This window comes from Moschus berezovskii, chromosome 18 (assembly GCF_049115385.1).
Source record: "Moschus berezovskii isolate FMDL1 chromosome 18, NW_MosBer_1.0, whole genome shotgun sequence".
Classification (NCBI taxonomy): Eukaryota; Metazoa; Chordata; class Mammalia; order Artiodactyla; family Moschidae; genus Moschus; species Moschus berezovskii.
Window position 1 is genome coordinate 69,315,664 of NC_142477.1, and position 17,630 is coordinate 69,333,293.

A 17,630-nucleotide genomic window follows, 5' to 3' on the forward strand; every position below is an offset into this window, starting at 1 on the left:
CCACTTGATTTCGCACTCCAGGATGTCTGGTTCTAGATGAGTGATCACACCATCATGATTATCTGCGTCATGAAGATCTTTTTTTTATAGTTCTGTGTATTTTGCTACCTTGTCTTAATATCTTCTGCTTCTGTAGGCCCATACCATTTCTGTCCTATGTTATGCCCATCTTTGCATGAAATGTTCCCTTGGTATCTCTGATTTTCTTGAAGAGATCTCTACTCTTTCCTATTCTGCTGTTTTCCTCTATTTCTTTGCATTGATCCTTGAGGAAGGCTTTCTTATCTCTCCTTGCTGTTCATTGGAACTCTGCATTCAGATGGTATATCTTTCCTTTTCTCCTTTGCCTTTAGCTTGTCTTCTTTTCTCAGGTGTTTGTAAGGCCTCCCAGACAGCCATTTTGGTTTTTTGCATTTCTTTTTCTTGGGGATGGTCTTGATCACTGCCTCCTGTACAGTGTCTACAAACCTCCATCCATAGTTTGTCAGGCACTCTATCTAATCTAATACCTTGAATCTATTTGTCACTTTCATTGTATAATCATAAGGGCTTTGATTTAGGTCATACCTGAGTAGTCTAGTGGTTTTCCCTACTTTCTTCAACTTAAGTCTGAATTTTGCAATAAGGAGTTCAAGAGTGGAGCCATAGTCAGCTCCCAGCCTTGTTTTTACTGACTCTATAGAGCTCCATCTTTGACTGCAAAGAATAGAATCAGTCTGATTTCGGTGTTGACCATCTGGTCATGTCAGTGTGTAGAGTTGTCTCTTGTGTTGTTGGAAGATGGTGTTTGCTATGACCAGTATGTTCTCTTTGCAAAATTCTATTAGCCTTTGCCCTGCTTGCTTCATTTTTTACTCCAAGGCCAAATTTGCCTGTTACCCCAGGTATCTCTTGACTTCCTACTTTTGCATTCCAGTCCCCTATGATGCTGCTGCTGCTGCTAAGTCACTTCAGTCGTGTCCAACTCTGTGGGACCTCATGGACTGCTGCCTACCAGGCTCCTCCGTCCATGGGATTTTCCAGGCAAGAATACTGGAGTGTGGTGGCATTGCCTTCTCTGCCCCTATGATGAAGAGGCCACTTTTTTGGGTGTTAGTTCTAGAAGGTCTTTTAGGTCTTCATAGAACTGTTCTTCTTCAGCATTAGTGGTTGGGGTATAGACTTGGATTACCGTGATATTGAATGGCTTGTCTTATAAATGAACAGAGATCATTCTGTGATTTTTGAGATTGCATCCAAGTACTGCATTTTGGACTATTGCTGAGATGAGGGCCACTCCATCTCTTCTAAGGGATTGTTGCCTGTAGTAGTGGATATAATGGTCATGAGTTAAATTCACCCATTCCAGTCCATTTTAGTTCACTGATTCCTAGAATGTCTACGTTCACTCTTGCCATCTCCTGTTTGACCACTTCCAATTTACCTTGATTCATGGACCTAACATTCTAGGTTCCTATGCAATATTGCTCTTTACAGCATCAGACCTTGCTTCCATCACCAGCCACATCCATATCTGGACGTTGTTTTCACTTTGGCTCTGTCTTCATTCTTTCTGGAGTTATTTCTCCACTGATCTCCAGTAGTATATTGGGCACCTACCAGCATGGGGAGTTTCCTCTTTCAGTGTCCTATCTTTTTGCCTTTTCATGGGGTTTCAAGGCAAGAATACAGAAGTCGTTTCCCGTCCTTTTCTCCAGTGGACCACGTTTTGTCAGAACTCTCCACTGTGACCTGTCTATCTTGAGTGGGCCTACACAGCATGGCTCATAGTTTCATTGAGTTAGACAAGGCTGTGGTCCATGTGATCAGTTTGATTAGCTTTCTGTGATTGTGGTTTTTATTCTCTCTGCCCTCTGATGGCTAAGGATAAGAGGTTTATGGAAGTTCCTGAAGGGAGAGACTGACTATAGTGGAAACTGGGTCTAGTTCTGATGGGCGGGGCCATGCTCAGTAAATCTTTAATCCAATTTTCCATTGATTGGCAGGGTTGTGTTCCCTCCCGGTTGTTTGAGCTAAGGCCAAACTGGTAGGGGTAATGAAGATAATGGTGACCTCCTTGGAAAGGACTTGTAGTACACCCTGTTGTATTCAGTGCCCCTGACCCTTCACAGACCCCTGTCGGCCCACCTCCACCAGAGACTCCTGGACACTCCCAGGCAAGTCTGGCTCAGTCTCCTGTGGGGACACTTTTCCTCTCTCCTGGGTCCTGGTGTGCACAAGGTTTTGTTTGTGCCCCTCAAGGGTCTGTTTCCCTAGTCCTGTGTAAGTTCTGTAATAAATCCCACTGGCCTCCAAAGTCAAATTCCCTGAGGGTTCTAAGTCCCTTTGCCAGCTCCTTAAATTGGGAGATCTGTTGTGTGTCCTAGAACTGTATAAGCAGTGTGAGAATTTCTTTGGTATAATTTTTCTGCAGTATGTGGGTCATCTGCTCAGCAGCTCTGTGTTGGGGCTATTGGTGGCCTCCTCCAAGAGGGCTTATGCCACATACTGGGTGGCCCAGGTCTGCTGCAGCCAGAGCCCCTGCCCCCACGGCAGGCCACTGCTGACCCGTGCCTCCTCAGGATTCACCCAGACATTCAAAAGCAGGTCTGTCTCACTTTCTGTGGGGTCTCTGGGTCCTGCTGCACACGAGGTTTTATTTGAGCCCTCCAGGCATCTCTGGTGGGTATGGGGTTTGATTCTAAACGCAGTTTCGCTCTCCTCCCATCTTGCTGTGGCTTCTCCTTTGCCCTTGGACGTGGGGTATATTTTTTGGGTGGGATCCAACATTCTCCTGTTGATGGTTGTTCAGCAGTGAGTTGCAATTTTGGAGTTCTTGTAGGAGGAGATGAGCACACGTCCTTCTAGTCCGCCATATGTGTAGATAGAGAAAGAGGAAGGAAATATGGCAAAAGGTATTATCACCCCTCCATATCATTCATAAAAATGATAAGACCTAGGTTTAAAAAAGGTAAGTAACTAGTCCAGGGTAACCAGCCAACAAGCAAGTGGCAGAACCAGGACCTGAACCTCCATGCCCTTTGCATACCACCACAAGCTAGCGTTTGATGCTCTTTTTCCTGTTAGTGTTCCTGGTTCAGCATCTGAGACACGTAGGAATGTGGCTGTGTTGCGGTCCACAGGCCCAGGAGTAAGCTTGAAAATGTCACCGACTCCCATTGTTCACCAGGCACCCTCCCCTGCTTCCCTTTGTCTCTTTCTCTCTTCCTCCTCTCTTCCTCACCCCTCCCTCATTGTCATCACTTTTTGTTAACTCTGAGGTCTGGGCATATTTCTATGTTTTACTTTGGCTTCTAAATAGAACCAGTGATCTGTGGTTTTAAGTTGAGTATATGCAGGAAATACTTGATTTAGGTAGCCCAAACCTATTTGAGTTTGGGGGCCAGTTTATAACTAGACAAAGTTGCTAATCTTGTTGATGGCTTGAGATTTAGAATTGATTCCAAAACAATGGAAACTATTAATTAAATGTTTTGCTTTTCTTTAATACTCTACCTCATTCCACAAAATACATATAGTGATTAAAGATTAGTGTTAAATAAATAATTTCCTCCTGTAACATTTCTTAAAAGTTTTGCTCCAGATTATATTTGGATGAATCGTTTAGGTTATTGACTTTTTCTCTTGCTAGCAACAGTTTATTCCTACCTGATGATTAAGGCATCATATTTAAGAATTGTTTTGTTTTGGATCATTGGCCCTCTTTGAGGTCTGCCTTTAATTTCTTCTGCCTTTAATTGAACTCTTGATGGCATTTTTAGATAATGTGTAAAAGAGCATCAGGAGGCAGAGCCAAAATGGTCTTATTTGCTTTTACACAAACTAAATTGCCCTTGTAGCCCAGCATAAAATCTAAGTACTAAGAACAATTATTTATTTTGACAACAGAATTAATTGAGCCTAAAACAATTGAAATTCCAGTTGTAGCAAACTATTCTTTCTGACTCTCCCTCTGGCTTTGGTACTGTCAAAAAAAGTAACTTGTCTTATGATTAAATAGCAGAATGATGGGCAGTGGACTGCATTTGGGGGAGATGCTGAATAAACTTTCTACTTGTGAAACAGTTCAGAAGTGACATGCTACAAGGGGGGTCAGAATGTGCATTGATATCCAGCTGGGCTGTCAACTGGCACTGAGCCAGGCACGCAAAGCTTTGCCATGTGAAGCAGCATGTGGGGCGTATGCCATTTGAAAGAGAAAATCTTTTTCATGCATGATTTAATGGTTTTTTTAAGGGCATATATTTAGTTTTATTGTTCCAGAAACTGTATTTCTGTTTTAATAGAAAAGATTATGTGTGGATTGAAGTCAATTAATTTTTTTAAATGTATAGTTTATAATTTGAAAGGATTTGGCATCTGACATTTCAGAAATGTCATTTTGAATAGTTTATTTTTATTGGATATTTTTCTGTTTCAAATGGATTTTAAGAAGATGTTTAAAAAAGATAAAGGGAAAAATAATCAAGATATGTCTGGGTAAAAATGTGAGAAAAAAATGTAGAATTTTGTTTGAAAGGATTGATGTTAATAGGGATAAGGGATGTCTTTACTATTTTCACATATTTGAAGACATCCAAAGATCCTAAAAGAATATATACTGTATTTGTTCAGGTGATGTTTTAAAAGGTTTTCTAGATACTGCTTTTTAAAATTGTAAATAATGCAATTTGGTATTGCTGTTTTGTTTTGTTCCCTAGAAAAAGCCCATAGCTTGAGTATTAGAGATTCTGTAAATAGTTACTGGGCACAAATGATGTGCTTGTAATAGGAAAATTTTGGATTAACTATGTTTCTGTTTTTTGTGTGTTTTTTTGACAGGTGGTTATAGTCTCTCAAGCTTTATTAGGAAGTGATAAAATTAATAATACATAATAAGCTGCTGGTGATTTAGGCAGAGATTTTTCATTCTTCATAATTCTTAAACAGCAAAAGATGGCTGTTTATCAGATGCACATACTACTGAAATTCCTTACCTTTATTAATCTTTCAGTTCTCATCTCTTTGTAAACTATTAGTGTAGGCCTTTAAAGGATTCTAAGACCAAGCTTATTACCCTTTCATTTAATGAATGTTTAAGCTTCCAGATTTACAGAGTGGACCTGAAGTCCTTGAAATTTTAATTGGGCCATTTTCTGACTCTTAAGAATTTTTTGGGTGGAAGTAGTGAATGTATTTTTTTCATTTTAGCCAAATGATGTTTACCATTAGAATGCCCCAGTAGGGAAGGTATTGCTAATTAATTAATTAAGACCTTGTTTATCGTCACATTTATGACTTTTATTATGCTTTCACTAAATGTTAATCTACTCTATTTGAATAGAAACTGGAACTGAGGAAGTAAATCTTTGACTTAAAGGTAAAAAGAAGGACATTTTAGCCAATGTTTTAGATGCTCCTACTTGTAGAGAAATTTTCCTTGTTCGTTAGTGGTTTTCTTTCATAATGGAATGACCTATAAGAACTGTGATCATGAATTTGGACATAGTTACAGTTAAGCTTAACATATCAGAAGGATCAGTAGTGAAATCTATTATGTACTCTTTCCTTCAAGCTCTGTTTAAAAATCTCTTGATGCAGCACATTGTACCAATTACCATTAATAAAAATGGTTTCACAAAAAAACTGGACTTGCATAAATTTGTATGTTATAGAACAGGGCTAAAGCAACAGTTTAGTGGAATGTAAAATTTTAGTTTGATAATTCGTTTTACGTATATTTCAATAGAAAAATAATTCCTGCTTTTCACTACTTTATTTACTGTCTAAATAATTTGGTAATTTACGTATATGAAAGATACCACATGTTATAGCATTTAAGGTTAGTCTCAGCAGACCTGTCATTTCAGGGCTATTTTAATTGTTTTTCACCTGGTTTCCATTTTATTTTTGTCCCCTTCTCTGCAGTCTATCTCTCGTACCAGTGCTGAACTAATTTTTCTATAAGACCACTTTCAGGAAGGTGTATGTGTTTCAGTTTCTCACATGAAAGCTCTTCCCATTGCCTGCAAACTAGAGTTTAAATTCTTTGACCTGCTATATGGATAGATCTGGGTTTTGACTTTAGCATCACCTCTTAGCTAGTATGTAATTAATTCACTTACTTATTTAGCAGATATTCATGGAAGACATTATTTGCTAGGGCGCAGTGGTGAACTGAACAAGCAAGGTCCCAGGCTCCCATTCTAGGAGTGTTTGCTGTCTTGGCCCCTTGGTCTTACCACCAGCGCAACCAAGGATTCAGCAACTGCCTCTTACTATTGTTTTCTCTCATCTATACATACAACAGGCTCCTAACTACATGTTAGATCTCTGTGCTGAAAGTTGTGTGGCATCATATGTAAAGGGTTTGCAGTAAATTGTGGTCATAATAATGGGCCAGTCTCAGTTTTTTTTCAGTAACACTGAACATGCTTGCTATTTGATTTTTAAATTATTGCTGATATTTTCATTAACATCAGGTAACCCTGAAACTTCAGAATCATTAAAAAAATGTAATGGGATCCCATCTGATTGTTTTCTGTCACTTTTTTTTTTAACCAGTACTTGTCCATGTAATAACATTTTTCTTTTTAGGCCTTATTGAATTTGAAGAATGTGACCCTGCTAGTGCAGTTGAAGGTAAGTTGACTAGCTGTAATGTGTGGCAACTAACTGATGACTTCTGTTTCCTGAAGAGAGAGACTACTTCCCGTTGGTGTTAGCATGTCTGTGGAGTGATGTAAAAAATCTGAATGTGGTTTAAAGGCTTGCTATATAATGTTTGCTTTATAAATAACAAGTTTGCCCAAAGTGATACTAATGTGTTAGAATATATATATTTTAAAAGATTAAATATAACATGTATTTGTTTTTAGATATACATTGAGAATGTTTTCTCCATTGATATCCTTCTTTAAACATTCTAATGTTATAAATATGAAACTCATCACTACATATTTATGTATATTGCTTATTCTACAATGGGTAGCATTGTAATTAATAAGGTTATATATTAATGCTAATATGACTGTCATTCAGAATAGGTGCTGGTTTGAATTGGAGAAAGGGTCCACAACACTTCCTGTTTAAATTTGTTTTTTATAGTATGAAACCCAAGAGATAATCTGCAGTTTTTGTCTTGGGCCTTTTTTGTGTGTGTGTGTGTATTGTGTTTTATATATCTCACTTTGTGAGCTGCTAGAAATAATTTGAAAGCAGTCTTTGATTTTTTCCAGGACCTGTGTAAGAGTTTAGAGAAACGGTTTGCTGTTGTGTGTAAGGTTATTACTTCAGCAGTCAAGGAGCCCTAGGGCCTAGACTTTTTATAGTTACTAGCTGTTTGATTAAGAGCAGTAATTATTTAGTTCTCTATAATCTTTAAAGATTCCTCAAAAGCTGAAAAAGAATTTAAAGAGTTCTTTAAAAATGTTTATAATAATACCTACTCTGAGGAAAAAAATTATTTTATTTTAAAAATATTATAATATGCTATACAAATATATGGTTCAGGGAATTAGTTTTACATGAAAGCAAGTAATTATAAGACATTTGGATTATTATCCTGATTGTAGTGATAACTATCTGTATAACAGTTACAAAAACAAATAATACTTTTGAGTTTCCTCATCTACAAGGTGTGAAGTTAGCTTGGGTGTACTCAAACCAGTCAGTCCTAAAGGAAATCAACCATGAATATTCATCAGAAGAACTGATGGCAGAAATTGAAGCTCAATACTCTGGCCATCTGAGCCAGAGTTAACTCATTGGAAAAGAGCCTGATGCCGAGAAAGATTGAAGGTGAAAGGAGAAGAGGGCAACAGAGGATGAGATGGTTAGATAGCACCAGTGACTCAGTGGACATGAATTTGAGCAAACTCCAGGAGATGGTGGAGGACAAGGAAGCCTGGTGTGCTTCATTCCATGGGGTCGCAAAGAGTCGAACACGACTTAGCAACTGAACAACAACAGCTAAGCTTTAAGTGCTGAATTCTATTAATTGATAATAGAACTGACCTTTTTAAAAAATAATTTGTTATGCAAGAAGAGGAAGAACTGCCTTATTTGGCAAATAGAAATGATATTTTTCCTCATTTATGATTGGATCCACTTATAACATTTTTATTAGAACACATGTACAAAAGAATGCCGTATTATAAATATCTGTCTGACTGTTAATGGACCTCTTGTCGTCTCTTTATTTGAAACAACACATTTATATTTTGTGACCTTTTATACAGAGAACGTGATCTGACCTGCATTCATAACCAAATCTCTTATAATGAATGATGCACTTTCTTTGAAGTCTTAAGATATCTGCAAATGCTTACACTTTGCCTGAGGTAATTTAGAGGAGGAGAGAATGTCATCGCTCAAGTGATTGTTCTGTGTATAACTCTTTGGTGCATAACAGGCTATATTATATTAACATAAGAAAAATTTAAACAGATTATGACCCTGATTTAAATTTTAGGGCTTAGTAATTGATGCTTGTATTCCTTTCATCCAAATTTAGTATCAACATTTATAAGCAAATCATGTGTCAGGATACAAGATGCATTCATAAATTTAATACGTTTATCAGGAAGAGTCATGTTTCTATAACAACATATGTTTATTTTAAGGTATAAAACCAAGGAAAAGAAAGACTTTTGGTTTACCAGGAATAATTAAAAAGGAAAAGGATGCAGAGTCTGTGTAAGTATATTAAGTATTGTCAAAATTCTTTCCATTTTTAGAAATAATACTTTATAAATAGTCTTATAACCATAAAACTATTATTATGAATTTGAAAAGAAAAAATTATTTTGGAAATAACTCAAAAATATATATGGCTAAGGTGTGAAAAATACAGACTTTTCTAAGAACATTTGCCAACCCCTCTAGTTTTAATTTAAAATGTGAACCTTTTATATTATTTTAAAATTTCAAGATGAAAGCTTTAGTATTTTCAAATTGAAACTTCAAAGATGCCTTTATTTTATAAAATGATACATGCATATTTAAAAAAATGAAAAGTACAGAGAAAACTAAAAATTGTTCTAAGTCTTAATAACCTAAAAGCAGCACCACGGTCAACAATTTGATGAAAATCTTTCAAGACAACTCTAAGCATATAGGAACTTAGTGATATATGTATACATAAATGGAAAATGTTAAATGGAGGAGAAAAAAAGCCATAACACATTTTAAACATTTACATTAATTCATCAGTTTTAGATGGAAGATGGAGTATAAACTTCTTTTACCTTTAAAAAAAAATAAATTGGTATACAGAGAAATACAGTTATCATATAACTAATGTTAACTGACTCAAATTTTGTACCTTGGCTACACATTAGAACTACCTGAAAAATTAAATGTATCTATGCCAGCCTCTGCCTTCAGACCAATTAAATGAGATTCTTTGGATGTGAGGCCCCAGAAGTTTTTGTGTTGTCTTAATATACACCAAGGGTTGAGAGTCATTAAATTATGATTAACCAGAGACAAATTGGAATTAAAGGAACTCTTCTTTGCTTGATTATTCAACCGATTTAGACTGTAGAGACACTAATGAAAAATCTCAAGTGATTTGTTGACCCAGTAACACTGAATGAAAAGTTTGTTTAAAATCCCTGCCACTCTAGCATAATCAGCAAAACTCTCCCAAGAGTTCATATTTTGATGAACAGTCATATTTTCTGTATAAGAGCACAGTTTGTGCTTTGGGTGTTCTTCTCTCCTCCCTGGTTATGTGCTTATCTGAGTTTCTGACTTTCCAAAGTCTGTTTCTTTCCTCCTCCCTAGTGGTATTTTGTTTTAACAAATCGAGACTCTTTGCACAGTGGCCTGTGCCTATAGCTGCTGTCTCTTCTGCAGATGTCTTTTGAACTTTGTGAAGGGGTTATTTTGCTAAGGGATGGAACCTAATCTCTATTATAACTTTGGAATTGAAGTCTTAACAGTTGATTTGTAAGTAATTTTTTTTTTTTAATGTAGCCAGTTTATCTGTTAGTGACTATATTATAAATAGTTAATATGTTTATATAATTGACGACTTTCACAGCTGTTCATTTAGGGAGCTTCTAATGTTTTTGTGTATTTCATGTTTTTAAAATAGTTTTTCATGATCAGTAATTTCCCAATATGATCATTAGGCCACTTGGATATTGGAATATTTTAACCAATAAGAATACTAAGTCAGAAAACTAACGCTTAAATCATTGCATCACTATCGCCATCTTTCAACACTGCTTGGCAGGAAAAATGTTAGAGTTCACTTTGCTTGAAACGCCCGAGGCTCTTGGCGTGCTTCTTCTCATAGCCTGAAGGCTTTTGAATGCCAGCAGTTGTGTACGAGGGGTCCTGCTCGGAGCTCAGTCTTCCTGGGGCTTCATCTTCAGGTCTCATACTGCATGCTGTGAAGGCAAACAGATAAGTGCTTTACCACAAAGGCTAGAGAATTCTGGCTCAAAGCCAGAGAATAAATGGTTTGGAACTTTTACACTTACATTTATATTTCAACTTTATCTTTTAAAAAAAGAAGTAGAAATGTTTTAACATCTTAAGTGATTTGATTCTGTACAGGGATTGAGTTGATCGTTATGGTAGCTTTTCTGGTCATTTCCTCAGAGTATACATAGGTTTTTTTGATAACAATATTCCTTATAATCCACCAGTAATAAGGAAGCCCTTTTTCAGCATTTATGATTTTAAGTAAACATAAAAGTGTGTGGGATTTGCATTTACCCTCAGTGGTCCCTTTTGAATTAAGAGCAGGATAGTCATCTCCGTCTTTTTATCATTCTTTTTGTCTACTCCATCTTATCTTTATTTAGGGAAGTTCTTTATGGATTTTTCTGGTTTGTGCTTGGTCTTTGAATTGATACAGATTACCTGTTTATCTTATATTTTAATTTTTTTAGCTCTTAAGGTGTACCTAATGTCTGTGTTTTCAGACTGTTATTAAAGTGGCAGAATCTGATATGATATTCCATTAAGTCTATCAAGCCAAAGACTATACCTAATCCACTGCCTTTTAAATAGACACCCTAATTTCTGTTTGTGAATTTGTTTTAGAATGTATATGTATAAATTTTTCTAACCTTATTCTAATGGTTTCAGTGCCTTTAATTTTATATATTTAAGGCTTTATTTGTTTAGTTGAGAAGGTTGGTGTCTTATGTTTTAGATTTAAAATATTTTCACTAGATTATATCCAAATTTATATTTGCTTATCAGTTAAATGATAAAATATCAGTGCTCAATTGCATGTTACATTAGACTAGAAACTATTCCAACTGGAAGTCTAGCTGCTCATTTAACATATTTGGAGAAAAGTGGTTTCACTTCTATATATTCTGCCTTATGGAAGTACTTTAAAGGGAATAAGTTAAAAATTTTTTTATTTAAAAATGTTACTGTTATTTACCAATAAATGTAAATACAGGCTTTTTAAAAGCCAGACTTTCTTCTTTAAGGGAGTTTTTTGTTTGCTTTTGTTTTTTTATCTTTTTCTACCTGAAGGATTAAAAGCCACTAGAAATCCTTGACAGCTTCGTTGATATGATTCATGTGCCAGTTCATGGAAAAGAAGTAATTTTGAAAGTTTTAAAAATATTTGTAAGCTGTTTGTTTTATTTTGTCTTGTATAAATAAAGGGGAATGTCTGAATTTTAAAATCATTTGGTATATTTTAATATTCATGATTTTATATCTCTAAATACTTTTATGGGGTTTAAATGAAAGTTATGTTTAAATGCCAAGCAAATACTTTCAATACAGTATATTTACCAGATAGTTCTAATAGCTGCATATTTATAATATTTTGTTTGTTTCAATAGGGAATGCCCTGATGCAGATTCACTTGTAAGTAGATTTTACTTTGGTACAAACAATTTAGCTGTTTTCATTAGGAATACTGAGAATATTTGGGTTGAGTTTGTTTGCAGATCTTTCTAAGAAAAATATTAGCCATATTATTAGAGATTCACTTTTGAAATTATTTTACAGATGTATTTTTGGTTTTACATTGCCAGATGCTTTCCTTTAATAAATAGAAGGTATTTCTAACTACTTTTGAAAAGTGGACATTTACAATTGGAGTAGAGCCATAGTATATTGCTTTTTCTTGGGAAATATGTCAGATATCAAGTCTGCCTGTTTTATTTTAAAATGTGCTGTTATTAATTGATTCTTATATCTATTAAACTACTACTATATCTGTTCACGTATTTGAGGTTTGTTTAGGAGACTCATTTTAGAAAAAGTAGCAACCATGGTTAGTACTTTTCTGTACTTTTTATTTCGTGTTTTAAAGAAAATTTGTATGTATTTCTTACTTAAATATATTTCTTCATGTATAATTAAAGAAGACATCAAATGGAGCTCCCTGTGGTTACAATGAGAGAATAGATTTACCAAATGATGTTAAGTAATGGGGTAGACAGATACGGTCAGATCTGTCATTAGGATTGGTCGTTAGACACTGGTCATGTTGCTAAGTGTCGTAGAGTTAAGCTTTCTTCTTTATTGTTCTTGCTTGCAAAACTTGTTTCTTTTGACTCCAAAACATTATGGTCTTTTGCAGCATATTGGTATACCAACATAAAGAACTACATATTTTGTAAAACATTGTGGTTTATTTTAATTAAGATAAAACTAGTATTTTTGTTGCATGTTTCAGCTTTAAAATAAGAAAACTATTGTTTGTTAATAAATTTATAGTGAAAATAAATTGACTTCTGATGAGCTCTAGGCCTAAAATTATCAGTGTGTGTGGAGTTGTAACATTGACTTTCCACTTGCCTGTTTTGATACCCTTAGTTTACTAATTAATGAAAAAGTCAACAGATGTATTTGGCATTTACTTTAGTGCTCATCATGCATTTTATTTCTGAATGATTTATAGCATTTATTTGATGACTGCAACATTGAATAAAAATGTTAATACTTTGTGTTATTTATATACACACTCCTATAAATAAAATATTTAAAATTTTCTTAGTTCATTGATACTTTTCTGTAATGATCAATATTTAATAGTTTTGAACTTAAGCCAATACTTATCTGGAATTAGAAAGGGGCTTTTAAAGAGGACACGAAATTCTACTGCTATGTAAGAAATGATTGATCAATTAGATGGTATAGAAATTAAAATCATAAAATTAGAAAAAATACACCATAGAATGATTTGAATCACTAAAGATATAGTTGGGCAGAGTGTATTTGCAAGATGTTTGCTGCTGCTGCTGCTAAGTCACTTCATTTGTGTCCGACTTTGTGCGACCCCATGGACTGCAGCCTACCAGGCTCCTCCGTCTGTGGGATTTTCCAGGCAAGAGTACTGGAGTGGGGTGCCATTGCCTTCTGTGGCAAGATGTTTAACAAGGGGCTAGTTATTTTCCTTTGCAAAATTTTTATACAAGTAAGTTTAATAAAAATAAGCAAGTATCCCAGTAGGAAAAGGGCATTGGGATAAAAACAGGCAATTTTCATAAGAATAAATTAAAGGTTGTGGTGAATAATCATAAGTAATGTTATTCAAAATAGTAGTCTTCTTCTGATGCAAATTAAAATGAAATTTCTGTATTCACCAATCATACTGGCAAAAGTTTTGATACACTTGTACTGCTGTTAGGACTGTAAACTGGTATAATCTGTCTTGTACATAGTTTGGCAGTATCTCTCCAAATAAGAAATGTATATTCTTTTTGACTTTGCAGTCCTGCTGCTAGGGCTTTATTGTTATTACTATAGTCACAGGCATTGTATGTATGTGCATGTGTGTACTGATATATATATATTCTTCATCAAGATATATGCTTATATAGATAGGGAGGGAGAAAAGGTAGATAGAGACATGTTTATTTCAACACTGTTGATATTAGCAAAAAATTGGAAGCACTAAAGAAAGCATCAGTTAACATGGGGATTGGTTAAGTAAATTGTTAAACATTTACTTGAAGAAATAGTCATTTTACAGAGCTAGGTGGCTCTGTGTCTGTTGATATGGGAAGAACTGTGTGGTCTTTAAAGTAATTGCTTTTTAAAATATATACATGTGTATATGATATGTATTCTCCTTTTTAAAAAGAATGAGTTACAAGACGTTGAAATGTGGTTACCTATTTTTTTTTTTCCTCCATTGCACTTTTATTTGAATGTAATATTTGGGACAATTGTCCCAGAGGGCTAATTACCAATTTAATCTGAGGTCATAATAAAACAAACAACAAAACAGTATTTGAAATTTCAGTTTCTCACCCTTATCATCAAGACTCACTGCCTCCCATCAGTATTTATTGAGCATTTACAGTGTACTAGGCACAATAGAACATACAGAAAACATTGTCCCTGCTCTTGAGGAGCTTACATTCTAGAAGAAAAAAAAAAATACACCTCTTTTAAAATGGTTATTTTTGTTTGGTGTTTTCTGCAAGGTACTGAGGAAATAGTTGGTAGGGTGAGCTTTGGGTATTACTTAGCCCCATCATTATTTAAAAAGAGGAAGGGGAAGGAATTTAAAGGCAAAGACAATGACAGACCATTCAGGATAGGTAGGGTGTATAGGATGATAACACAATCTCATCAACTCAGGAGAGATTCGCTGCAGTGAATAGGAAGAGGGAAATAGTGTGTGGGATGCAAGCAAAGGAAGCAGGGTGTCCTTAGACAGTGAGTGGAGCCAGAAAGATCATGCGGCCTTTTCCTCAAGTACATGGCCGGTGACGAGACAGAGGCTAAAGAAGGTAATCCTGTGCACCTGACCAATAGAAGGAAGGATCACAATTGAAGGCAGGCTCTAAGAATACCAAGAAATTCTTAAAAACAAGAGTGATTCAGAAGCACGAAACTTACAGTTAATGCTACCCAATGTCATGATGGGCCGAGAACATTGTGGCTTCCTAAGTTAGAAAATGTCATATTACCAAAATTTTAAACGAACATTACTTTTTTCAATCAACTCCCCGTCTCTGAAAAAAATTTTCATGGGGAGGGGGGAGTATAGGACATGGTTGGGAACAGTAGTAGGTATCTTAGTAGTATTTTACTGTTATGATAAACTTTGTATTCAAACTTGGTAAAAGCCCATTAACTGCCAAGAGGGAATAAGGAATAAATTTCCAAAAATGTACAATTTTCTTTAGAGAAGTTTCAGAACCAAAAGGCTAATTTACATGAAAAGCTGTAGAGAAAGTAGTTGAAAAGTCCATTCATAAAACTTTTATTCCACTTACATGAACTTAATACACGTGTTCTTAACAATTATGCTTGGATTGTTCATGAAAATCTCATAAGACATTAAACAAAGCTAGCCATCATCTCAAGTTATTTCCCTGTTAACTATTTTTTACAGCACATGCATGTTAGGCAAGTATCAAAAAAAATCACGAAAGCAAAAAAAAAACTAAACTAAAAAAAGTTAAATACATGGGTTTTTGTTTTACTGCTGTGCTTGATATACATGAAGTAATGAATATCAAGCAGTTCATTTTTACTGCATCTTTACTTGTACATTTGTTCTTAGGTTGCCTAAAACATTTAAATACAAATAAAATGAGTGTAGCAAAAATAATGAAAGCAAACAGCAGGTAACTTTACAAATAATGGAGTGTGAACCGTTTCTGCCCTTATCCAGAGTAAATTGGGTCACAACTAAAGGAACACTTATGTAGCTGAAGTCAACGGTGTGCACACAGAGTCTGAGTATTCCACAGTAACACACGGTTTAACATGCGATATCCACGGGCTATCCATTTCTACTACAGCTTTGTAAGTGCTCCAAACCTAAAAAGTACCCACAACTACACTTGTGATTGGAACCAATTATCCCTTTTATTCCCCACCAGGACATACCAATATGCAGGCAGTTTTCTTTGCTTAGACATGGAAGCAGTTTTAACACTGGCCCTTGTGAAGCCACAGTGTACCAAAAGTACTATGCCAAACGTTTATAACTTGTATAAAAATTCCACATCCCCATATTGGCCACCTCAAGATGAAAAACAGATAACTCCCTAAATGTTAACTGGCTCTACTCCCCTAATATTAAATATAAAAACCACATGGGAAATACAGAAATTCAAATAAAAGTAACATAAACCTGTCATAAATCATAAACAAAAAACTATTTGTGGGACAGCATGGATGACAAATGGTCTACTGTGTAAATTTTAGAATTATGCAGACAAAAGTTGGAAGGCCAGTTAATTTTCCCCTCCTTCTCCTGCTTCAGCTTCGTCTCCTTGGGTATCCGATGTCCACAATGTCAAGTTATCTCTCAGTAACTGCATTATTAGTGTGCTGTCTTTGTATGACTCTTCACTTAATGTATCAAGTTCAGCAATGGCTTCATCAAATGCTGTCTTTGCAAGAGAGCAGGCTTTCTCAGGGGAGTTCAGAATCTCATAATAGAACACAGAGAAGTTAAGGGCCAGACCCAGTCTTGATAGGATGTGTTGGTTGCATTTCCTTTTTGCTGATTTCAAAAGCTTCTTGGTATGCTTGCTGTGACTGATCCACAATCCCTATCTTGTCATCACCAGCCGCAACCTCAGCCAAGTAGCGGTAGTAGTCTCCTTTCATTTTCAAATAGAAGACTTTGCTCTCTACTTGTGAAGCGTTGGGGATCAAGAACTTTTCCAAAAGAGACAGTACATCATTGCAGATATCTCTTAGCTCGGTCTCTATTTTCTCTCTGTATTCTCAAGCCATCTGCTGTTTTTTCTCAGCACCTTCCGTTTTTTGCTCAGTACTGGAGACGACCCTCCAAGATGACCTACGGGCTCCTACAGCATTTTTATAAGCAACTGAGAGAAGATTCCTCTCCTCATTGGATAATTCACCTCCTTGCTCAGTTACAGACTTCATGGAGGCTGCCATGTCATCATATCGTTCAGCCTGCTCGGCCAGTTTGGCCTTCTGTACCAGCTTGTTTTTATCCATGACTGGATGTTCTGTGTCTGGAGTAGGTGGCGACGGACAGACAGCTCTCAGCAGTCTCTGGGCGGCAGCAGCGAGGCTGAGACTCTCTGTGGTTACCTTTGAAGAGAAGTATTACAGTGGTGATCAGCAGAGAAAGGAGGCTTTCATTTGTTGTTGTTTCCTTTTATTTATGGCCTATGATTTATTTAGGGCTTCTTTGCTGGCTCAGTCGTTAAAGAATCTGCCTGCAGTGCAGGAGACCCGGGTTTAATGCGTGGGTCAGGAAGATCCCCTGGAGAAGGAAATGATAACCCACTCCAGTATTCTTGCCTGGAAAATTCCATGGACAGAGGAGCCTGGCAGGCTACAGTCCATGAAGTTGCAGGAGTTGAATACGACTTAGTGACTAAACCACCATGATTTATTTATGGCCTCAGTTCAGTCTCTCAGCCATGTCCGATTCTTTGTGACCCCATGGACTGCAGCACACCAGGTCTTCCTGTCTATCACCAATTCCTGGAGTTTACCCAAACTCATGTCCATTGAGTCGGTGATGCCATCCAACCATCTCATCCTCTCTCATCCCCTTCTCCTCCTGCCTTCAGTCTTTCCCAGTGTCAGGGTCTTTGCCAGTGAGTCAGTTCTTCACATCAGGTGGCCAGAGTGTTGGAGTTTCAGCTTCAACATCAGTCCTTCCAGTGAATATTCAGGACTGATTTCCTTTAGAATGGACTGGTTGGATC

At 36.1% G+C, this 17,630-nt stretch overlaps 1 protein-coding gene and 1 pseudogene across 2 annotated transcripts in view; one reads left to right on the forward strand and one right to left on the reverse strand.

Annotated features, from left to right (window-relative positions):
* Positions 1-17,630, forward strand: part of FCHO2 (FCH and mu domain containing endocytic adaptor 2) — a 140,321-nt gene that overhangs the window by 66,402 nt on the left and 56,289 nt on the right. For both annotated transcript variants that reach the window (XM_088827750.1, XM_088827749.1), the window contains 3 exons: positions 6,577-6,621; positions 8,604-8,676; positions 11,805-11,829. In XM_088827750.1, coding sequence (XP_088683876.1) covers positions 6,577-6,621; positions 8,604-8,676; positions 11,805-11,829 — 143 coding nt within the window. The remainder of the gene's footprint in view (positions 1-6,576; positions 6,622-8,603; positions 8,677-11,804; positions 11,830-17,630) is intronic.
* Positions 16,170-16,908, reverse strand: LOC129553181 (14-3-3 protein zeta/delta pseudogene; annotated as a pseudogene).